This window comes from Peromyscus maniculatus, chromosome 16 (assembly GCF_049852395.1).
Source record: "Peromyscus maniculatus bairdii isolate BWxNUB_F1_BW_parent chromosome 16, HU_Pman_BW_mat_3.1, whole genome shotgun sequence".
NCBI lineage: Eukaryota > Metazoa > Chordata > Mammalia > Rodentia > Cricetidae > Peromyscus > Peromyscus maniculatus.
In genome coordinates, this window is record NC_134867.1 from 53,607,834 (window position 1) to 53,632,390 (window position 24,557).

The 24,557-nt window shown below is 43.0% G+C and overlaps 1 protein-coding gene across 19 annotated transcripts in view; it reads right to left on the reverse strand.

Moving 5' to 3' along the window:
• Syne1 (spectrin repeat containing nuclear envelope protein 1) overlaps window positions 1-24,557 on the reverse strand; it is a 484,186-nt gene that overhangs the window by 248,951 nt on the left and 210,678 nt on the right. For all 19 annotated transcript variants that reach the window (XM_042262341.2, XM_015996792.3, XM_015996795.3 and 16 more), the window contains 13 exons: window positions 23,746-23,896; window positions 23,192-23,350; window positions 21,918-22,100; window positions 20,579-20,680; window positions 18,232-18,435; window positions 16,978-17,185; window positions 15,678-15,790; window positions 12,840-13,045; window positions 12,058-12,213; window positions 7,195-7,486; window positions 5,990-6,162; window positions 2,194-2,503; window positions 951-1,115 (listed from right to left, as the gene is read on the reverse strand). In XM_042262341.2, coding sequence (XP_042118275.1) covers window positions 951-1,115; window positions 2,194-2,503; window positions 5,990-6,162; window positions 7,195-7,486; window positions 12,058-12,213; window positions 12,840-13,045; window positions 15,678-15,790; window positions 16,978-17,185; window positions 18,232-18,435; window positions 20,579-20,680; window positions 21,918-22,100; window positions 23,192-23,350; window positions 23,746-23,896 — 2,422 coding nt within the window. The remainder of the gene's footprint in view (window positions 1-950; window positions 1,116-2,193; window positions 2,504-5,989; window positions 6,163-7,194; window positions 7,487-12,057; window positions 12,214-12,839; window positions 13,046-15,677; window positions 15,791-16,977; window positions 17,186-18,231; window positions 18,436-20,578; window positions 20,681-21,917; window positions 22,101-23,191; window positions 23,351-23,745; window positions 23,897-24,557) is intronic.

Consider the following 24,557-nt stretch of genomic DNA (forward strand, 5'->3'; position numbering starts at 1 on the left):
ACAGGCTTCTCTACATGTACCCATTTTCCTTAGATAATGTCTCCATTGACTTGGGGTAAATAAAGGCTTAACTTTTACCCCTGACTATTTTACTTGTTTGTTTGAATGTTTGATTATTTATTTTTATTCATTTGTTTAATTTATTTGTTCCAGGGTCTTAACTATGTATCCCTTACTGGTCTCTAACTTGCTGTGTAGACCAGGGTGGCAATGAACTTGTGGGAATCCTCTTAAGTACTCACCTGATAAGTGTATGCCACTGTGCCTGGCTCATTCTTGACTCTTTCAGCCTGGCATTCCATTTTGAGTCAATCCCTCCCTTTCCCAAACTCATCAGACTTTTTTTTTTTTTTTTTTTTTTTACCAAGTACACTCCATAGCTAGCCATGGTGCTAAGTATTTTGTACAAATGATCTTAGTCCTCCAAACAGCTCCTTAGAGCTGATTCAGAATATTACATTTTTTCTGTTATTCTTTATGAATTTCCTATGAGGCTTGAGGACATCAACAAAAGCGATTTTTCCAAAAACATATAGAAAGTCAGGAGGTGAAAGATGCTGCAGAAGGCTCCTTGGCTTCAGAGTCTATCTAAACTTAAAAAAAAGCTTCTTAAGCTCTGGTTGCACTGGTTTTGTCAGCCCAACAGGGTGGCGTGTATTTCCTATTCTCCCACACTACAGCAATAAGTATATTTGCATATAGAAACACATACACACAAGGCCAAATTTTGCTCATAAGTGGAACTAAATTCCTTCCAATTATGTTCTTAAACATTGTTGATGTTCAGAATTACTGATGTGTGGAGCAATAAAGTACCAACCAAACTCAGGAAGAAAACATTATAAAAAAAAAAATGGAATCATATCCACTAAGCCCTTATCACGAATCTGCCACTTGTGGACTAAAGAACCTGTGGATCAATGCAGAAGAGTATCAGCCTGTTTGCTCACCTTAATTTTCAATAGCTTTTTCTGAGTAACTGATGAATCTCCAGATGTGTCGGACCACCGATGAAGCTCTTCTTTTGCTGAGTGGAGCCAATCTGTGAATTCCTGGACTGCGTCTAAGTACATGAGGTGGTCTTTGACAATGTCCTCTACCTTCCTCATTTTCTCCTAGTTGACAAAGAAAAAGCACACCAGCAGCCCGAGTTACCACCAACATGAAATCGGGGGAAGTGGCAGGCTCGATAGAGGTCTTGATGTATCTCAGAAGACCTCGAACTTAGTCTTGGATTCTCCATAAACTTAATGTCTCAAGGAGAAATCATTACAGAAGAGGCAGAGGCAGGTCGATCTCTGTTAGTATGAGGCCATCCTGATCTACATATGGAGCTCTAGGGCCAGCCTTGATTACATAATGAGATTTTTGTCAGAAAGAAAGGAAAAAAAGAAAGAAAGAAGGAAGGAAGGATGGAAAGAAATAAAAAAAGAAACAGTAAATCTAACACTTTGGGAAAACAACCATTTCCCCACAAGTCTAGTATTTTGTAATGTGAAGCTCAGCATAAAGATCTATGCTTAATAAATGCTAATAGTCCTCACAAGCTAATTCATTGTAATTATTATAGTAAATACTGTTACTGTTCTCATTGCTTGAAATAGCACTTTCCACTGCATTAAATCCTATCACCATCTCACTTGACAGCAGGGGATGTGCAGGCTTAGGGAGAGGCCAGGAACACACCCTAGGCACATACTCAGAGAGGGAAGGTTCAGAATCTAAACTTACATCTTCTGACTCATAGATAACAAATAAGGATAAACAAGCATTCATGTTGATAATAACAGCAGTGCATGGGAGTACTCGTGTGCGCAGCTCTCTTTGATTTAATTGGGAACTAATCTTTAGGTTAGCATACACAGCATCGGGCTTCATCAGAGCACCTTCATACACATGCATTATGTATTACACACATGCATTACATGTGTCTTCCATTTCCCTTCCCTACAGCCCTCACAAGTGCCCCCTCCCCTAAGTCTAACTGTTTCCCTTTTCTCTCCCAGCCAGCCATCCCTTCTGGCTCCTGTTTGAGCTCTCTCTATTTTCCACCTTTCTGAGAAATGATCTTCATGGGATTCTCTGCCCAACAAACTTACACATAGTTGTAGACCAGCCAAATCCAGTAATTCACTTCACGTTAAGTTCATTACCTGTGCTTTGAAGCTTTTGGGGTGGGTCTACAGTGCTCACCTTGGCCACTGTCATTATGTCCTGAAACTGTGTTCTCAGTTCCTCCTGGCTGGCTTCCTCCAGGGACTCATCCTGAGTCTTCTTGTACAGCTCCCTGGACCTTGCTGCTAGTTGCTGCAATGCGCCCACATGATCCTCTGCCTCAGAGACGATGGACTGGAAGTGGTCCAGCAGGGCAAACTTCTCCTTCAGCCCCGGCTGCAGCTGGAGGGGATGCTCCACTTTCTGATCCACCGATTCCATCCACTGCTCCAACTGGCTTTTCTTCTCTAGATAGTCATTCCATTGGTCGATCACAGACTCCAGGGTGCTAGGATGAGTGCCATGCACGGAAAAACTGAGTTTCAATCTTGGTATCTCTACCAAAAACCACAACTACCCAGGACCAATGAATCTATTTAAAGTGCTTTTGATGAATACTGCTGTGCTGAAATGTTGTTTTTGAATGCAGGGACTTTTTTGATCTGCCACAACCAGGGTACAGTTGCTTCAAACAAAATTAAAGGATGCTAGAATTTGAAGCAAGCTGTTGCATAGACACACACACACACACATACACACACACACACACACACACACACACACACACACACACACACATACCTAGACAACTATATTTCAAATGCTAGTTGTCTAAACTGAAGGAATAATTCATATATTACCTTATAGTGATGAAAACTCAGTACTATACTGTTAATTGAATTCTGCTTAGTACATACCAATTCTTAAGTAATCTTGTGTTTGGTCTATACTTCTAAAATCAGAGAGCAATTAGGTGTTTACTAACATTTAAATTTAAGGTATTTTTTCCCTGGGTAAATACTGGAATTTAAGACTGTACACACATAGTGGCCAATTCTTTTGTGTTATATATGTGAATGAATGCTCAATGTGTTTGTGAGAAAAATAGTCACAAATTTAACAGTCAACTCGATAGATTTCTTAATAGAAAGATAAAATGCTGTCCATGATGACACCAAGGAAAAGCTCCTATTATTGAGCTTTATAATAATCCCTCTTCTCCCCTTACTTCCCCCTTCCTCTCTCCTCTTCTCCTCTCTCTCCTTCTGTTCCTCCCTCTCTTTTTCTCCTCATTCTCTCCTTGCTTTCATAGTCCCTGTCACCCCTCCCCCACATCACCACTCAAACTCCAGACCTGTAGCTTACTAGGAAGTGACCCTACTACCCAGCACAGAGACTGACTCCAAGCTCACGCTCAGTGAACGCCCTGGCTTCCTCTGCATTGTATCTCGCGATTCTGGAGTCAGGAGCACACAGTCAGGGAACTTCCATCACTCGCTCAAACTCTTGCTTCTGTTTCAGAACGTTCGTCATCGCATAGCTCCAGAGTCCTACCCTTCTGGAGAGTTTCTGAAAAGTCTCAATCAATGTCATACTCCAGAAGCCTCCAGACCTGCTGCCTTCTGTCCCAGCCGAGTGTCTTTTGACAATTGTTGGTAATGCAGTCTGAGTCAGTTTTCTGGAATGTGTATGTCTCCCTAGCCTCTGATGTCCTAGGAGGCCAAAAGGATTTTTTGCTTTGGCTCATTGCTTGCCACACTTACTGCACCAAGAAAACCACCCAGGTTGTAGCTGTCGGATTTAATTTCTTGCCGAACTAAGAGGCAGAGCTGGGGACCTGTTTCTTGAACATTGTATTGTAATATTTGAAAACAATTCTCCCACATCTCTATTCCGCTCCATAAAGCTGAGAGGTGGCCCAGTGCCAACCACGGGGAAGTTATTTATGCTTTAGCAGCCTACTATAGAATGGGAGAGCCCCACGGGACCTGAGGCTTTTCTTTGCTGGTCACTAAGAGTTATGACAAACATGCAATGTCGTGTCTGCCTAGAAAGCTACTTTTCTCTTAATATGAAAACCAAGATTCAAAGCAAAGACAACCCACGCTCATGTCAGAGGCCCCAGCTGCTGCCTGCCAGGTAGGAAATGGCTGCAGTGGGGCTTCTGACCTGCAGCGACCCCTCATCTGGCCTGTCCACTGTTGGCTGCAGTCACTCTGGGAGCCCAGCTTTGGAGTGGTTGACTGTAGAGAGCATTCAGAATATGGATTCTGGGGTGTGGCTTCTTTAGTTCTCAGTGGGGGTTATTTGCCCAACAAGATGGCTGGATAGATACAGATAATTTGAGAAAACACCCAGGGAAGGTGAAGGCTTCCATTCTGAACAAACAACCATGAAAAATTTCTCTACGCCTTTATCAGGCCAATACAGGGCAGGCTTGCACTCTGGCCCTTCCTTTACATTCTTCTTTCTTTTGTTCCTCCTTGCTAACTAAATTTTTTAAACAACACAAAAAAGTTGTGTATCTAATGGGGTCATGTAGATGAATTTTTAAATGGTTTTATTAAATAAAAAAAACTCAGAGCCAAATATAGGGTTGAAAGCCTTAGATCAGGGAAATAGGAAAAGCCACCAGCCAACCTTACCTCACCAATTCTGCAGCTTCCAAATGTGAGTTACTTCCTGTGTACCCACACCTTTATTGCCTTGCATTTCTGCCCTCTCATTGGCTCTCTTAGCCCAGCTACCTCATTTCCTCTTCCTACACAGCTCTGTCACTTTCTGTCTGTCTGTACAGACCTCCAGGTCTCTATGGTTGGTACTCATGTGTCACCAAGCTTGGCTCTGTTCCCTAGTGTGGCCTTGAACACATGAAGATCCTGCCTTGTAAGTGATAGGATTAAGGGCATGTGCTACCACTGCCTGACTTCTTTGTTTACTTAAAATGGCTTGCTATTTCTTCTAATCTCCAGGCAAACTTTATTTATTAAAGCACAAATAAAATATCACCACATTTCAGCACAAATAAAATATCACCACAAGGCCATACTATATTTTGATACATAGATACATGTGTTTAAATCAAGCTAAACATACCTCTCTTGAAAAAGCCTTGTGTTCATTCTATGGTGAGACATTTTACTAAATTTCCTCCTAGATTTTCAAAATGTGTACTACATAATTGTGATACCTTTTCTCATCCTGCTATATATGGAGCAGCGTTGCTGATTCTCTTGCTCTTATCTAACTTTATTGGTACCCAAGGAGCATCCTCTCCCATCCTACCTCCCCAACATGGTAATTCCTGGTCTCTGGTAATCACCGTTCTACTGTGAACCTCACTGGATCACCTTTATAGATTCTGTGCATGAGTTTGATCAGGCCATACTAGAACAGCTCTCTAGAATTCTGAATGGGTTAATGACTGGCAGCGAAAGAAAGTTTCCCACTTTGTAGAATTTCAGCTCTTGATACCTTAGCCACTAAATGCCTGGATATCTGTATCATTGTGACATTCAGAAACACCCCATACATCTCTGACATCACCAGCTAGGTGTGATGATGACTCCGGGGTGAGGAATGCATGAACACATTAAGTTCGGTTGTCAGCACTACAATTGGCAGGCCACAATTCCCTGCACATGCCTCTAAATAGCTAAGAGCTATTAAGGAATCGCATGTTCTTGGCTTAGAAAGAGATATTTTCCCAAGCTTGTGCAAGAGTCCATGAGAGACACTGGGGTGGGGATATGAAGGCTGTAGGACTGGGTTGGGGATGAAGGACAAAAATATTTTGAAAAGAAAACACGATAACGTACCAGCAATAATCTTTGCCCCATGGGGACTATAACACAGGCAAAGACAGGCATGCCTGCACATAGGAAAAATAACATGCTTGGTAACTCCACCAAAGGCTGTCTTGATGCTGTCACATGGCTTGGTGACACCGCTGGGTTTTATTTGGGCAAATAAGCACTAAGAGAAGGTTTCGTACCTTTGCGCATGGATGGCAGCACTCATGACGTCAGCCCATGTTGTTTTAAGTGTCTCCAACTGAGCCTGAATCGCCTGCTGACCCTCCTCGTTGCTGCTTCTTAAAGCCTGGTCCCCTTTGCCAATGGCCATGTTCAACTTCACTTCTCCTTCACCTTTCATGAGAAGAATGTCCTAGGGAGGGAGAAGGAGATGTTGTTAGCGGGACTATGAAAATCTGCTCTGCTAAACCATGGCTGTTTCCTAGAACTAAGGAGCCGAGGTCTGGAGTGGTAGCTCAGTTTGCAAGCAGATCTGAGTTTAATCCCCAGAACCTGCATGAAAAGCTGGGAGTGCTGGCAGGTGCATGCACTCTTAGCTCCGGGGTGGCAGAGACAGGCAGATCCAGGGATCCCTAGCTAGCCAGCCTAGCCTGCTACAGGAGCTCCAGGCTAATGAGAGACACTAAGAAAACAAGGTGGATGGTGACCAAGGAATGATAGAGCCACGAGCATGTACACACTTATGCATACACCTTCTGCTTCTCTGCCAAGATAATTAAAGTATGAATACCTCATTGTAGAATGCAAACAATGCATTAACATAGATTCTAGACATCAGGAAGTATGAGGTCCAATGATGAACTTAAATTCTTGGAAAACTTTGGGCCACCAGCCAATGTATTACGATTTTGTTGATCGGTCTTAAGTGAGAGAAAATGAACTCAGGCAATGAAGACACATCTGCCTGGAACGTAACCTCTCCTCCCTTAGATGTCGGGCTGATTCCCCCTGTTCTAGGCCATGTTGACTGGAGGTCTGCCTTGTGTTTGCAAAGAAACCTTGTCATTCCATTCACAGACCTCTGCTCTGCAATTACAACTCACACACTGGTCTCTGGCCTCTCGGAACTTGGGTGTTACCTACTATTTCTATATTCCCAGCAATTCTCAGAGTACTTGTAACAAAGAAGGTATTCAGTAAACTTTGGTGGTTAACTACTGAATGAACCAACCAAACAAATAAAACTAAAGTTGTTGAAACAAACAAACAAACAAACAAAAAACTGTTCCTTTTCCCAAAAGGAAAATAAACACTTTTTCCGAGTATTTTATCTATTCTCCCCATCTCCCACATTTTCATTCGACACTTCCCAGACAATGGGGACCAACTCCAGCCTCTGTGCATGCAGTCAGAGCAATGGGCAGCAGCTGTGGGCTGCACATACCTGAATCTGTGACAGCCGTCCCTCCAATGTCTCCTTGTTCCCGACAGTGCTCTCTGCACAAGCCAACCTGTCTTGCACATCCTTTACCCGGGACCACATGCTCTGCGCGGCTTCCTCCAGAGCCTCGTGTTCCTGCAGGGCCAGCTGACAGCGGCGGAGCCTCTCCTTGGTTACTCCGAGGAGCTTCTGGTAGCTGGTAAGGAGCTGGGTGCTCCGACGGCCTCCCTTCCCTGCGCCGTGGCTTTCTTTGCTGAGAAGCTGGCCTCTCTGGGAGAGCTTGTCAAGGGTCTCTCTGGACAAACAGAATTGCTTTTTTTAGCCCCAGGATTCTGAATCCAGGGGAGTGAAAAAAAAATGACTGTTGACATTGGATCAGGAACCAGACGAGAGCTAGTGGCTGATATGACTTTAACAGTAAGAGGCTGGGGACCCAGGCTGGCTACTTGACTTCTTAATGTAGTCAATATGAGTCAGGGAATATGAGTCCATTTCTGCCATGTCTCCCTCTAAATCCCAGTGGCAGAGCCCATGTCTCTCTAGGAATTCAGTCCAAAAAGTGGGCTCATCTCATCTCTAGCATCTCTCCATTCCTGTTTGCTATCCTAACCACGAAAAGCCCCCATGCTCTGTTGTGGATGTTACAGTTCGCATGTGAGATGTTCCCCCATTAGATCATGGATTTAGACACTTGGTTCCCAGAAGCTGGTAGTGGCTGGGAAGTTTGCAGATGTTTTGGGAGGTGGGTTCTTGCTAGAGGAAATGGGTAACTTAGAGTGAGCCTTGACGTTTTATAGCCTAGCTCCACTTCCCATTTGTTCTGTGCTTCCTGACTGCTGATGCAGCGTGACCAGATGGCTGGCCTCCTGCTCCGGCTGCCGTGGCTTTCACACTGCAATCAACTATATCCCCTCTAACATTTAGCCAGAATCAAGCCTTCCTTCTTCAGGTCACTCCAGTCAGGTATTTTGTCTCAGCAATAAGAGAAGTAATCAATAAAGTTGGTATCTCTCCTTCATGACAATTCTGCTTGCCTGTTGCTTTCTGAGTTGCCTCTTCACTACTTAACACAGGCATCCCATCCCTATATCCATGACAAGCAAGTGATGTGTGCAGGACTCCTGTGCCTCTCCACCATGCTTTACTCCCAAACCTAATATACCTGACTCTACCCAGAGGCCATCCCTATCCTGAAGCCAGAGTGACTGCACCCATCTCCATCTCCAGGACCTGACACAATGCTAGGCAGAGACAAAGGTGTGTGTGTGTGTGTGTGTGTGTGTGTGTGTGTGTGTGTGTGTGTGTGTGTAAGGGTTGCTTTCAAATGTCATGGTAGGAGCCAATGGGATTCCTTGGTGTACCTTGAGCACTGTGGCTCTCATAGCTTGGAGCTATGTTAATTGGATCCAGAGGAAAGAACTCAAACCCTTGCATAGCTTGGTTGTAATGTTTTGAGTTCTTAGTGCAACTTGGCCAGCTGTTTCTTGTTGTTGTTGTTGTTATTTCCTTCTTTTAATTATAAAGTAACAGTTCATAATCATGTAAATGTATGGTTTATAAGTCAATACTGTGGCTTATGAGCATAATGTGGAGTAATTGAAACTGGTTAATATATCCATCACTTCACATACTTGACATATTTTCCATGGTGAAAACATTTGAAGTTATTTTCTTAGGGATTTTTAAAAATACAACTTTCTATTTTTAGCTACATTCACATGCATTCAATAAACTACAACTGAAACAGAGCAAAACAACAACCCCCTATATTCCTTGTAAGTGGGATTCTTCATTATCCCTTAGTTCAAAGCCTCTATAAACACCAGTCAAGGAGCCTGAACTTATCACAAGCACGTTTATCAGGGAAAGCCTTGGTGATTGGCAGGAACAAGATGTCTTAATCAGAACTGTTGGGTAGCTGGGGAGGGAGCTCAGTTGGCAGAAGTGCCCATCACATATGTTCAAGGACCTGAGGTTAGATCCCCAGAGCCCATGTAAAACTCTGGACATGCTGACACACCCTTGCAATCCCAGTGCCAAGGAGGCAGAGACAGATGGGTCCCTAGAGCTTTAGAGGTCTTGTCTCAAAAACTGAGAGGGAGAATAACTCCTATATATACCTGTTGCTGGCCTCTGGCCTTTACATGCTTAAATGCAGACATGCACAAACTACGCGCGCGCGCGTGCGCGCGCACACACACACACACACACACACACACACACACACACACACACACACACTAGAAAAAGAACATGATGTGTACCCTCTATAACTGGGACCATTTCTGAGACTCCTATGTAAACAGCACTTTTTTGAGCCACTCTGAGATAGTTACCCAACGTGACTTCTCCTCTGTAAGACACTGAGAAGTTCGTAATCATCTGCTTTAGTGAGCAGGAAGGTGAGTTACATGATATAGTACGCCTGTCATGAGTTACGCAATAACTAATATAAAACAATGCATTGCTACTGCAAAATGGTTTGTGCTCAATGGACGCTAAACACTCCTGAACCTCGGGTCTTTATGCGTTTTCACAGGGTATGTTCCTCTACTATTTGAAGGACTGGCGTTTTATGATAGGAAATACCTAGATGGTTGGGAAGAACAAGCAGCATACAAGGAAACAGTAGGGTTGGCTTAGTTTGGTGGTGTACACTCACAATCCCAGCATCTGGCAGATTGGGGTAGAAAGATGGTTAGTTGGAGGCTAGCCTGGTCTACATAGTGAGACACCAAAAAAACAAACAAACAAACAAACAAACAAAAACCAAAGAGGTAGGCGACATAGCATGAGGATGTGAGCGAGGAGCCCTTTGCTGCTATGGGAAGTGGCCTGTTGGTAAGGAAAGACCCCAAGTCAAACACATTAGAGGTCACTTAGCATCTGGTCCTAGAATACCAGAGAGTGAGATTTCACTAATTATGTTTCCCTCGATGTTGCAATTATTAAATTATTAGAAAAATAATAAAGGTTAGGCCTGGTGGTACACACACTTAGAATTTCAGTGCTGGGAGGTAGAGACAGGCAGATGGTGTCTCTGGGTCTTAATCTCCAGCCAGCCTAGTTTACTTGACGAGTTGCTGACCAGTGAGAGACCTCCCAAAAGAATAAGGGGAACCATGTCTGAGGAAGACCAGCTAATGTTATCTTCTGGCTTCCACGTGCGCACATACCCATGCACGCTTGGGAACTGATAATGGGCACTCAGTAATGAGAGGTACAAAAAGTCAATGGATTTGGTGTTGGGCTACTTCCTCCTGTGCAGTTTTAGAAGAATGATGTCAGGAGAAATAGTGAGAAATGTAAACAGCACCTTGTGAAGGAGTGGAGTCAAGAACAGAAGTCATTGACAATGTCTGGAAGAAAGGCAGATGTGGGTTTGATTATATAATAGTGTGTCTATGCAAGAATCAAGATTTGGAAAGCAAAATACAGTTTAATTTTCAGGAAGTTAGTGAAATGATGGTATCATCCTCTTAATTCTGTCAACATTTTTCTGTTCTTTCCAGACAATGGGAATGCAAAGGTGGTAAGAAATGAAGTCCCTGAAAGGTGCCCAGAGGAGGAATCAAATCATGCCAGGGGCATGCCTCAATAGTTATTAAACTGGAACACCATCCAGTACTGTGCTCACTGGTACTTTATCCTTGGGTTCCACATCTGCAGTTCCGACTAGCAATGTACTGAATATATATATATTTTAAATAATCGTGTCTGTATTGAATGCACACAGACTTTTTTCTTTCTCACTACTTGTTGAACAAGAGCGCAACAGCTACTTCTGTAACATTTACTTACAACAATTACTATATTGTTGTAATCAAGAGCTGATCTAAAGCGTGGGAGGCTATAAGCAGGTTAGATGAAGCAATACCCCATTTCATGGAATTGGGTGCTCACGGATCTTGGTCTGCACTGGAGTCCTGGACACAGCTCCACAGATACTACAGGATGATTTTAATCATGATACGTGCTCTGCTGTACATTTGTTTACACGGCTCTTCTTCAAATCAAGGAACACTGGCATGTTTGACCATAAACCGGACTCAGTGGAAATAGAGAAGGAGCATGGTACAAATTAGACAATTTTAACTCAGGCTATGGTGTCACTGATTTGTTTGATTAAACAGAGTTGGCTCTGCCATTTTTCTGCTTCATAGATAAGCATTGTTCTCTAGGAGGTTCACTAAGGAGCCCACGTTTTAGATCAAGCTGCACTTCCTGAAGGGAAGCCTTTTATCTGACACCAGAGAGGCAGAAAGGGAAAGTGTTGGGGGTGGAACAAGACTATAAGGAGAAAAATGCTGCAGACACAGCAGCGTTGAAAGATAAGGGGACGCTACCCAGGAAAGGAGCCAGGGCAGAAATGAAGAGCTGCTGTAGGGGAGACGGACCAAGGGAGGGCGAGACCTAGTGGCCACAGCTCTCACGACACTATCGATATTGTAAGGGTAGGGCTGGAAGCTACAACATGTGAAGAAATGAATGGGAGTTGGGGTTCCCAGCTGTCTTTTTCTCATTGTGGTTCTTCTATAGTTTTCCTGTGTCAACTTCTTCTGGCAATAATCAACACAAGCTAATAATACCAGGAAGGGAAGGCAAGTGTAGTATTCTCAGTAAAGTCTCTAAGAGCTAAACTGAAGTTAGAGAGAGAAGGGAGTCAGTGGAGAGGAAACGAGGGTATAGACACGCTACTTACTCCTGCCCATGCTTTCTGTAGACTACCACATGGCCATGTGCAGCCTGGCAGTTGCAATATTCAGGAACAGAAGAAACCACCCCCACCAAACCAGTTAAGTCAACCAAGAGTCAAGCCTGAACTGTGTTGGCAAATCAATAACCCACTCCAGTTCTGCACCACACCTGGCAGCCAGGAGTTCGACCAGGAACATCTCGACTTTATGGACTTCGTTTTTCTTCTCGGGCATATGCTGTTTACTCTCCCCCAAGTTTTCTGTGTTTAACCTTTCCTCCATCTCATGGATCCACAAGCTCAGTTTTCTGTGCTGGTCCTCAAAGCTAAAGAAAAGAGGAACATCTTAGAAAAATCCCAACGTGTCTATGACTGTTTCAGTGGCCAAGGTCACATTTTTTTTCTTGCAGTAATTAAGGCTGCATGAATTTTAATTTTCAGCTTTTGAAGAAAATTCAACAAGAAGCTTGCTTAAATGATCAGACTGTCACAAGGAAGATGGTCATGCACACACACACATGTGTTTGTGTGTGTGTGTGTGTGTGTGTGTGTGTGTGTGTGTGTGTTTAATTCATTGGAATCTTGATCCATGAAATCCAAAAGCCATTTTCTGCGAAGATTATCCTAGCAGACATGAATACTAGGGGGAGAAACTGGTTCTAGCACCCTGAGTTAGCCAAGTTGACTGACGTGGCTTGTAGCCAGGTCATTTGTAATTACCAGTGGATATAAATCCTTGGCTTTTTCTCCTACATAGGAAACAAAGCCAACTGTCAGAATCAGTCATCGATTATTTTATTAGAATTAACCTGTGATGAAGGCAGGCCAACGTTCATTATAATTTAAACACAGAGTTCAAGTACTATTGTGTCTTCATGTGAATTGTTCCCATGAAGCCTTTGAAAAACCCCTTCTGGGTGCAGTGAAACCCACGTCTACTGTAAGAACCTACCTCCCCAGCTCTGAAGCGCAGTCCTGGAGAGCCTGTTTGTCCTTAAGGCACTGTTTCAGAAAAGTCTGGAACTCCTCGTTGGCTTTTGTGATTTGCTCCTGGATGCTGCTCACCATTTGCTTGGGCAGATGTGCGTACAGAGTTTGTCCTTCCTGAGTCACTGCATCCAACTTGCTCTGCCCTTCACTGACTGAATCAAGGACACCCTGGAAGTCAAGGTAATATCAGGATCTGCTATTATACACAGGGTTCCTCAGTACAAGGCTGAGCTGAGGCAATGAAGTAAGGGCAAAAGGAAGCTTAGACTACTGGGAAAAGGTCTAACGGGGCTAGGTTGAGAAGGATGCACGCAGCTGACAAAATTGACGCTCCTAATTGAGGCAATGCAAGACAGGACAGCAACTGGAACTGAGGAGAAACTAAAAACAGTAAGCTGGAAAAGAGGGGTTTCTCATCAGCATCCCATTCTCAGTGTTTTCCTATTCTTAATGCTCCGGTCTCCCAGCTCCAGCTCCCTTCTCCTCAAGTGGTTGCTATAACAGCCCTCTAACAAGAGATGGCCACTCTGCCTCTTCTCTGGTCTACTCTACACACAGTCCAGTCCTCAGGATGGAGCCTTCTTTTCCTTACGTGTCCTCAGAAGATCTATGCCTGGGCTTCCACAGGGCAAGGGAAACCCAGAACTTAATGCTGGTCATGTCTCCCTTGAACTCCAGAATGTTCCTTCAATTATCACCTGGACATTCCTGTGTGGAATTCCACAATATGGAGGACAGTTCTACTCTGAACTTATAATGCCTCTTGTAAAACCAGCCCTAAACATGAAACACTAACCTGACTTCTGACACAGTGGGCCATTGGCAGTATTTTATCACACAATGGGTCATACAATTCTCATGTTCCTTAATAGAGTTTTTTTTTTCCAGATAATTGTCTCATGGAGTGTAGGCTGGCCTTAAACTTGGAGCCTCTTGTGCCAGCATCCTGAGTGCCAGGATTACAGGCTTGCACCATCACATATAGCCTAACTGATTTTTAAAAATAAACATTGGTGTTGCATGAATTATAAATGGTCTTACAATAAAAACCCAGAGTCAGATATTGGGGTAAATGTGGAAAGATCAGAAAGACAAAGGAAAAAGCCACAGCCACTTATCACCTCGCCAACTCCACGAATCCTCAGACGGAATGCCTCTGAGTCCTCAGTGGAAAGGGCCTCTAGAGTTCCTGTCTCCTCACGCCTTATATGCCCTTCTCTGCCCAGCCATTTCACTTCCTATCTCAACCATGCTAGTGCTGGGATTAAAGGTGTGTATGCTTCCCAAATGCTGGGGTTAAAGGTGTGTGCCACCACTGCCTGGTTCTGTTTCTCTCCTAGACTCTTGTAGCTCAGTGTGGCCTTGAACTCACAGATAACCAGATGGATCTTTGCCTCCCAACTGCTAGGATTAAAGGTGTGTGCTACCATTGCCTGGCCAGTATGTTTCACTCTGTGACTGGGCTCTGTCCTCTGTCCGACCTTCAGGCAAGCTTTACTTCTTAGATTACAAATAGCACTACACATTGGAGCTGGGCATGGTGGCACATGCCTTTAATCCCAGCACTCTGGAGGCAGAGAAAGTTGGATCTCTGTGAGTTTGAGGCCAGTCTGGTCTATAAAGTGCATTCCAGGATAGCCAGGGTTGTTACACAAAGAAACTCTGTCTCAAAAACAAAACAAAAATCAAAACAAAAACAAAACAAAACAAAACAAAAAACAAAAACAAAACCACAAAAAAATAAAATGAAACAAAACAAAACAAAAACCAAACCAAACCAATCAAACAAAACCCAAAAACCATTGGTTTGACAATACTTAGCATTGTGCTCTATTCAGAAAAGTGGCTATGAAACCTTCGCCAAAACCTTTTTTGAACCTATTCTTCTGTCAAGTTAATCTTGACTTCTGCTTTATAATAGCCATCTTCCTAAATGCATATATTTTTCTTAGTCAATAAAACCCAAATAACCTGTAATAGCCATTACTCTGGTTTGAACCCATTTCCACATGTAGGCCACGAGTTGAAGAAAAGGACACAAGGTATGCTTTTTTTTTCCTTTGAAAAATAGACAACAAACAACTCCCATAAGTTCCCCAATAGTGCTAGAAAATATTAATGATTTTACTGCTATAAAAGTTAAATAAAGTTTCATTTTGAATGACTTAAATAATGGCCAGTGGGTTAAAAAACAAGATCTAAATAGTTTCCAGCTTGTTTTTTTTTTCTGTGATTTTCCTTATTGCCTAACACCTTCTGACTCAACATCCCAACTCCATAACAGGAAAAAAGATGAACCAAAATAAGAAGATTGAGGCAAGGAAAGAGTAGGAAACAGCCTGGGTCTGACCAAAGGCAGTGAGTGCATCTGGGAAGGAAGAGCGCAGCATCACAGCATCCATATCAGCATCACAGCATCCATATTAGCATCACGATATCCACATCCACATCAGCATCACAACACCCATATCAGCAGCATGCATGTCAGCATCACAGCATTCATATGAGCAGCATCCATATCCGCATCACAGCATCTATATCAGCATCACAACATCCATATCAGCATCACAACATCCATATCAGCATCACAACATCCATATCAGCATCACAGCATCCATATCAGCATCACAACATCCATATCGGCATCACAACATCCATATCAGCATCATGGCATCCACATCAGCATCATGACATCCATATAAGCATCACAGCATCCATATCAGCGCCATAACATCCATATTAGCATCACAACATCCATACCAACACCATGGCATCCACACCAGCACCATGGCATCTATACCTGCAGATCCTGAAGTCTGGCTTCTAGAACTTGGCTGTCACCAGTTAGGTCAGAAGAGTCTCTGGCTGCTGCTTTTGCTCCCAAAAACCATTCTTGGAATTCTTGCATAGAATCTTTTGAGAAATAAAGAAAAAAAAGGATAAATCCAAAATGTTGAGTGAGCTCCTAGAATTGTCACAATAAACTATTTCTGTGTTCCAGCCCATCTTATCTTGCTTTTTAAAAACACTTCAAAAAGCAAATAATGAGACAGAAATTATTATAATGTGATCTACAGCTATGAATATTTATGGTAGGATGGAAAAGTTAACTCAAAGACTGAAAAGTAGTAAAATACTTGGAATGCTTGATTTTATATTGTGTTCCTTTATTTTGGGAGTTTATAAGAATGCAGGAGAAACATGCTCAGGAGTGTTAAAGATATGTACATGCATGTTCATGTGTGTGCACATGTAGGTGCTTACATATGCATGTGTGTGCCTGTGTATGGAGGTCAGAACTCTATATCAGTTGTCTTCCTGTGTTTCTATCCATCTTTATTTTCTGAGCTAGAGTCTCTCACTGACCTGGAGTTCATGCATTCAGCCAGACTGGCTAGTGTGCTTCAGGTGTCTACCCATCTTGGCCTCCCCAGCACTTGGAATACAGACATGTGCCACCAGAGCCAGTTTTTTGTGTACATGTAGGGAGAGGATTCACACTCAGCTCATCATGCTTGAAGAGCAAGCTGATTACCCATGAGCCCTTTTGCCAGCCCTGAAAGAAAGGTTTTCTTTATGGCCTGGGCAGGAACCACTTCCTTGTTTTGCTGCCTTGACTTAGAAAGCCACTATGTACCCACATCAGAGGGGAACACAGCTTCTCAGAAGCAAACTCGGGGAGTGGGAATTTTCTGGATCATACGGCTGTCATTGCTACGGCCTCTTCCAACATCCATGTTTATAGAAATGATTCACGCTAGCATGAAAAGGTGTCCTTAGCTATTTGGGTAGCAGTTGCTGACCACATGAACGGAGGTAGTTCTTCACATGCACAAGCTCTTATGTTAAGATTCAGGTCAAGTTCAGAATAATCAAGATGGGTAGACTCCTGTTCTCTCAAGGAGAAAGGGGAAACATTCTCTGAGAGGTTAGAGCCTGTGGAACAGAACTTTTGTTACCCAAATCTCAGAGCACGAACAAATTTAAAACACTATTCCAACTGGAAGATTTGCTCAAACTTTGGCTGGCAGCTTTTGAACAGCATTTGGTCCAGACAACCTCTCGTAGGCAGTGATTTAGACTAACGCCCCTCAACTCACCACTGAAGTGTTTTTCCAGAGACTCTTGCATGCTGGCCTGAGTTTGGGAACACAGCTGGCTTGTGGCTTCATGTTTCTTTATTAGCCCAGTCATTGCCCGGCCCAGGCTCTCCAACTCCACTGAGTGGTACTTCCGGCACAGGCTGTTGAGATTTTCTTGGGTGGAGCTGATGTTGTTTTGTTGACTCTGAAGTTCTTTTTGTATGTCCTAGGTGATGAAAGCACATTGTGAATATATACAAAGGGCACTCATCCCATTCAAGAGAAATACTGTCATTATTTCACTCTGGTATTTGTTTTTTCAAATCTGAAAGTAACAATGTAGAAATCTCCTCAGTTGTGTATACCTATGGGTGGGATTTAAGAACATCTCTTATATATGGTAAGGAGCTGTACTACTCATGAAATCTTATCAATGTGCTTACCTAAGCAGAGATGTACAGTGATAATACCAACTGACATCTCAACATAAATGGAGGGAACCTCATAAGGCCTCGCCTCTAGACAAAGAGCTACAGGAAGTTAATGGCTGCTAAGGTAGGGAGAATCAATCTTCTCTAGGGACAGGCTCCCTGATACGTTATCTAGCCCCAAGTCATAAACACCGACATACAATCAATAAATGGACTCAGTAGGTTACAAAGACACACACACACACACACACACACACACACACACACACACACACACACTCTCACGCACAGGAAGAGAAAAAGATCCTCAAAAGAACAACGTTGAGAAGTCAATACAATATGTATGCTTTACAAACCGCTGAGCAGGACTGTCATCTGTTAACCTGGAGAGAGGACACTGGGTAATTTCATTACTTTAAAAAAAAAAACCCACAATGCTCTACAGATGCAAATGTTCACATTAAACAAAAAGATAAGGAAGTGATGAAAAACAGTTTGAGGCCCAGGCTTAAAAGTTGATGCAAAGTCCAACAGGCTCCCCATAGGCTTCCGCCTTTCACGAAAAGGGAGATATCTACATGCATGGCCATAGCCCGCCGGCAGGGTCCACAACAGTGCATGCTGTCTACTTTTTTATCCATCGTTCACTGCCTGACGCTTGCATTTAGCTCTTCTTAGGCCACTTACCCTGCTGTGTCCAATGTTATGAATTAGTTAGTCTGGCTGTTAATACTTTAAATCTGGGTAGTTGGAAGCAGACACTCTGTGTTTATCATGCTTACAAAATAAGAGAATGAATTTACACTTCAAGGGGAAACACGAAAAGCTGGGTTCGACCTACCTTGACTTTTTTCAGCCCTTCGCACGTCGCCGTTTGGGCACATCTGGTCAACGATTCTTCCACATTGGTCAACCACGTTGTTATGTCCTTGACGAATCTCTCCACTTGGGTACTTTGAGCAGTGAAATCCTTCAGGGTCCCCTTCGCTTCCTCGGTGATTTCTTTGGCGTGCTCCAGCTTCTGCCGCAGGTCGGCTTCTATAAACTAAATATAAAGCGAGAGTTCGTGAAAATCTGGGAGGACTAAAGAAAGGCACACTCACCCGCCAGGAATTCTGTTTACATGTAACTCCATCAAGAACACATTAGACTCACCATGCAAGCCACTCCAAGACTAATAGCTTTTTCCCAGGATGGAAAACCAGGGAGTGTGGCCTGCCAAACACATTGAGTGAGGGGAAAGACCAGAGCTGCAGCTAACCCTGGACTTGAATAGAGTGTGGTTTGGATGGAGGTTCCCGGGAAGGGGAGGTCACCTCCTAAAAGCAAAGCTAGACCAAAAGCCTGCTGTTAATTCTCCACAAGAAACACTCACACAGGCCCTGCCTGGCAGGGACTCTGATTGGAGGAACCCCCGCCATAGATTTAATGGTGAACCAATTTTATCCCTTGAGATGCACAGCTTCCTTCTCCTCAGATGAAGTATTTTAGGAAAGTTGATTTTTGTGCCTCCCGAGTTAATAAAGGGAAACAACCACTCTACCCTGAAAAAGCGGCCCTGATCCCACAATTCAAAGGTCATCACTGTTTGGCAAAGGCACCAAACACAAAGGTTTGTTGTATTTTCTTAACTCTTAGCTCAGAGCAGCTGTGAGCAAGGAGCTTCGAGCCTCTTTGCTGGCTTTGCTGTGACTCCATCCCTGCTGGGCACCGCTGTGGGCGCCGCAAGCCTGCATGGGCGGGAGGTGAGTGGGGCATTCTGAACCGAAGACTCACAGACAAGTGAGAGCCGCCCCTCATGGGCCCACGTCTCTCAGTTTGTGGGGTTTTTTTGGGGGGGGGTGCTCTCATTGCTGGGACCCCAGCTGAAAGTCCCTAGAGGAGCCTGTACACTCTCTACCACCTCTTTACTCTCCTTTCTCAGCCCAAGGCATCTCTGGGTTCATCCCCCGAGAGAGTGCTCTTAGACACCTTAGCTGTCCTCACACTGTGGCCTCGAAGAGCGGTCTCTTCCTTCACTCATAACTTCTGGGCTGAGGCCACATGCTGGTACTCCTTGCCCTCCATCTGCTGCTGAGATGCAGGCTACCCATACCAAGCATTTGCTCTTTGGCAAATACATCAGAAGTCAGCCAGCCTGCCTGGTAGAAGTTTGGAAACCAGATGCCGGTGACTGCCAACTGTAGGGGACAAATTATGCTGCCCACTAAGTGGCATCACAGAAACTCTTCTACTTATACTAGAGGCCAGGAAAGATATCTCACACCTCTTCCTTGGGATGGGGGAGGGGGGCAGGTAGAGAGAAAGAGGAGGGATGCAGAACCACCATAGCCCACACCCCAAATCCTTGCTTAATCCTTACTCTGCAATAGCTCATTGCCCACTGATGTCCCAAATATATGTGACAGTAATCATTATCCCTTCTGCTCAGCTGTGAATATGAATGTCAGTCACTTCCTTTGCTTCAGGTGGAATGTCCAGCATTCCCAGACCTGCTTGAGATCAGTGCCAAGCCCGGCTACATCAGTTAAAGAGAGAATCAGGGACAATGGTACAGCAAGAAGAAAAAAATCCATGAACGTATCTAAAAGAAAGTAGAGAAAGACTCCACAGAGACCTCAACCAGGAGCTGCTGAAGTGTCAATCAAGGCATACCTACCAGACTGGGCGCTGGGCTCGGATGCTAGGGAAGCCCAGGTTCCCTGGCCAACCCAGCTCCTCCCTGACCTGCCTCATGGTTCCTGGGACTGGGACCATCTACAGGACCATGCACAGACATTGGCGATCCTAACCCTGTCCCCTAGCCTAGTTACTGTGTAAATGAATTAGCATATTATTAGTAAGAACACATACTCATTGGGGGGGGTGTCTATTCCTGTCTAAATATACAATGTACCAAGAAACAATCGGGCTGATAATGCATCCAAAATTCAGTAAGGAAAAGAGAACTACCCTCATTATAATGTTATGATATCTGAAATGTAAATATGCTATAATTATTGTCACAAAGAATTCTAGTGATGTTAATATTTAACCCGTATATGAAAAAGTCCACATGTTTGCCAAGAATTATGGTGCTATAGATACATATACAGTTACACACACATACACATACATTTTGTATTTTGGGAGTGATGCTGTGATTGGCTGTTACATGGTATTTATTACAGAAGTCATCTTTTGCTTACCTGAAGATCCGTGGGTGTTTCTGGGTTCTTCGTCAGTTCTTTAAGATCACTGATTTTGGAACGCAGTTCTTCCAATTTCAAGGCTTTGTTTTTAACTTCAGACTATGAAAGCAAAGACACAGGGGAAGGACATCACTAATCCAAAGACCGACAGGCTACGCTTGGCATCTCATACTGAGCGCTAACTGGCAGGACACCGGCTTCCAGCAGTATTTAGAAAGTCCGCCCAACTTTTTCACTAGTGTGGAAAATGTTACCGTTAACGTTCACTCTGAATAAGAGGGGGTATGTAGGAATTTCTCCCTTCCCACCCTCTTTTATTGGAACAACAAAAAAAATTCCCCTGGAAAAAATGAAACACTGACCAAAAGCATTGAGTCAGTAAGGATGTCCACTAGGCTGCCATTTATTCATTAGCAGTATTATTACCAGTTACCATGGCAACGGCAAAGTCTTACAGGAGCATGCTAAAACCAATGCACACGGGGACTGCTCAGCGACTGTCCACAGCACACAGAAGACATGCTTCACATAAGTATTTACAAGACCTTGAAGCAGAAATAATTTTGACATTTGATATTTTACCTCCCCCATGTTTGGAATCAACAATTAACCTATGAAAAAAAAAATACCAAACCAAGATTCATTATCGAGCAAGGACACTCATAAACTTCATAGTTCTGAGTCACAAAAGAATATTTAATGCAAGAGCCCCCTCAGCTGGAAAAACAGGATCTAGGGCTCTGTGACCACAGAATTTCCAATGGCTTGAGCTCAGAAAGCAATTTATTGTACCGTATGGATCTCCCTGCCAGGCCTGGTGGCCTTTGACAGAGAAACGGCTGGGTGTTTAGGGAAGTCACCTGCTGACCTCCGCTCACTCGGAGCATGGCGGGAAGGAGGGCAGTAGAAAGGACAGGGCCAGGGACTGGGCGGACTCTAGTGCACTGATTTATTAACAGATATGTCACAGGGTCGGCAACACTTTCGGATGTGGTGGGCCAGCCTCACACCCTTGCTTCCAGGCTGTCCTCGCTAAGGTGGACTGTATCCTTCTTGGAATTATAAGTCTGAATAAACCCTTCCTCTCCAGAGCTGATTTCTGTCAGGGTATTTTATGACACCAACAGAAAAGTTACTCATATAAGCCCCAACTAAGAAATAATTATTAAAAATGCTTAACCAGAGACTAATCAATTTTTAAAATCATCAATAGGTGACTTTTGTCATATTCTTCTGTGTCTTTGAAAAGCAGAATGGACTTAGAAATACCCTTTTTTTCTCTCTTATTTTATATAATCACGTACCCCTACCTCTGCATGTATGTACTGTCAGTTACCTCAAATTCCTTCAGGAATTCTTCAGTTTTGAGGCTGCTGTTCAGGTCGCTGATGTTTTCAGCCAGCTGTGGAAGAGAGCTGTTGGACCATCCTTCAATCTCATCTTTGCTTGAAAGGACATCATCCCAGATGGACATGCTCACTCTTAACCTGTCCATGTTTTCTTCAATTCTCTCTGATATCTGGGAAGGAAAACAGGAGCCAGATCATCAAAATAGGAGGTTCTGGAACCCTCACTCCCCTACCAATGCTTTCATGATAAGAAAAATGATATTCGGACAAAATTATTCATTAATTAGTGTACCTTAAATGCCAACCAATACATAGACTAAAATATCAATGGGACAGTTGTTTGAATCCTGAGACAGTCACTTTTCATTCATAAGTTGGGGTACTGAAGACAAAGGGTATGTTAGAATACACAGAAGTGTCACTCACTACATAGGAGTCTATAGGACTAAGGTCCATATAGGATGGCATTGAATTTATTTTCTTTATTTTTTAAAACTTATTTTTATATGTACAGGTGTTTTTGCCTGCTTGTATGTATGTATATATATGTATATGTTTGTATGTATATATGCACTACATGTGTGCAGTGCATGCATAGGCCAGAAGAGGGAATCAAATCCCCTGGGGCTAGGGTTACAGATGGCTGTGAGCTGTTGTGTGAGCGCTGGGAAGCAAACCTGGACTTCCCACAAGAGCAGCCAGTGCTCTTAACTTCTGAGCCATCTCTGCATTTGTTTTCAAAGCAGCACTATAAGCACTTTTATTTGCAATGCTGTGATACGGAGATGGACATCAATTAGATTTGAGCATGTCTGTGATACAGAAAATATTTAGTGTCTGGCCATGGAGCTAGTGAATGATGGTGCAAGAACTGAAAGTGAGACTTCTAAAGTACAAGCCTGGTCCTCCTCAGTGCAAGACTACAGCCTCTATTCTGTAAATTCACATTTATTGCAATTTAATTTTCTACCAGATATGGATAAACCATCCAATTTTTATCCATAACGCCAACATTTTGAGAAGGTAAACATTCTATGTTACAATTTGTCGTGCTTGTAGTTATCAAATGAAATTCCAGAAATATGCCAGTAAGTTTTGTCAAACTAATTCACGGAACTTTTTCTATCTCCAGCTATTATTTTTCTTCACTTTGGAGTTAACTCTAAAAACTCTGGAGTCCCAGTCTCTGGTGAATCCTCTGCCGGTTTGCATGCAAGACCCAGCATGCAAGCTGCTCACGGACTCCAGGGGGCGCTCTTACATCCAGCCACTTGTCCAGGGTGCTCTCCATGTCAGTCTTGACCAAGCTGAAATCTCCGCTGTGGATTCTTTTCAGCTCAGACAGCAACTGTTTGCCTTTGCTGGTAAAACTATCCAACTCTTTCTGTTTAGAATTCATTTCGTTCCTGGCGGTTTCATGCTGTGGACATAAAATGTTTCCTTAATTAGCAAAACAATCAGTGATGAGGGTTTAAAAACATTTGCCTTCTAAGAGATGCGTTTTGTTCCATTTTTTGCAGAAACTAATGATAATGTGTGAATATGTATATGTATTTATACACATACCTGTATATACATATAGACAGGTATATATTATGTGTGTATATATATGTATATATATATATATATATATATAATTTTCTTGAATAATTTTTTTTAGAATATTAGTATTTTTAGAAAAAAGGTTAAACTGCTAACAGGAATTGTCCATAGGTAGATGTACTAACAAGGAATAATTGTGCAGAGAGTTGCTCTAAGAATAAAATGCATGAATGAACACAGAAGACCATTTAAATAAGTGCACTTGCATTTTACCTTGGAAAAAGCCCACTTGAGGTCCTCCTGGTCCTTCATGGCAGCTCTCGTGGCAATAACGTTGCCAGCATTTTCCAGAACTTTACACACAGCTGACTTCAGATTCTGATATTCCCTTATTAAGTCAATAAGTCCACAGCACTGACCCTGGCTGTAATGATTAGAGAAAGTATCTCACTTATCATGCATCAGGAGGGGAATGAGTTCTCTTGGACTAGATCATTGCACGAGTGTATTCAGAAATGAGTGTGGGTACCCAGAGAAAACCATGCTTTCCTCACCGAGATCAATACTGTTGTTAGTTAATACTGCTAAATTCTAACTCCAGTCTGCTCTCCAACTCAACCTTACAAATATTTCAAATTTTAAAATGGTTTTCCATGCCGCTTTAATTATTTTTTGATGCTATAAGTAGAGGGTAAGGTGGGGAGAAAGAAACCATAACAGATAAAAATGTTTGTGTCACATGGTTAAATTAAAGACCTATGTTAAAAGTCATTATATAAGTCATTCCCAATTTTCTTCCAAAGGCCTTTGTATATATGCAATGGGGTCTGGGGCCCACTTCTTTAAAATGCAAATGAGTGGTGAAATAGCCTAGTATCCTTCATTGAAGAGATCCTCTCATCAACTTGTTTATGTGACCCTGTCAAAAATGAGTTGATTGTGTGTGAGTGCATTTCTCCATCTTATTTGTTCTATGCTCCATTTAATTATTCTTTGGCTAAAATATCGCAGTGACCCAGGACATGCGAGTCCTGTAATTCCTTTTTAAAAATTAAAAATAGGCATGGTTAGATGCTTCTGTTTGT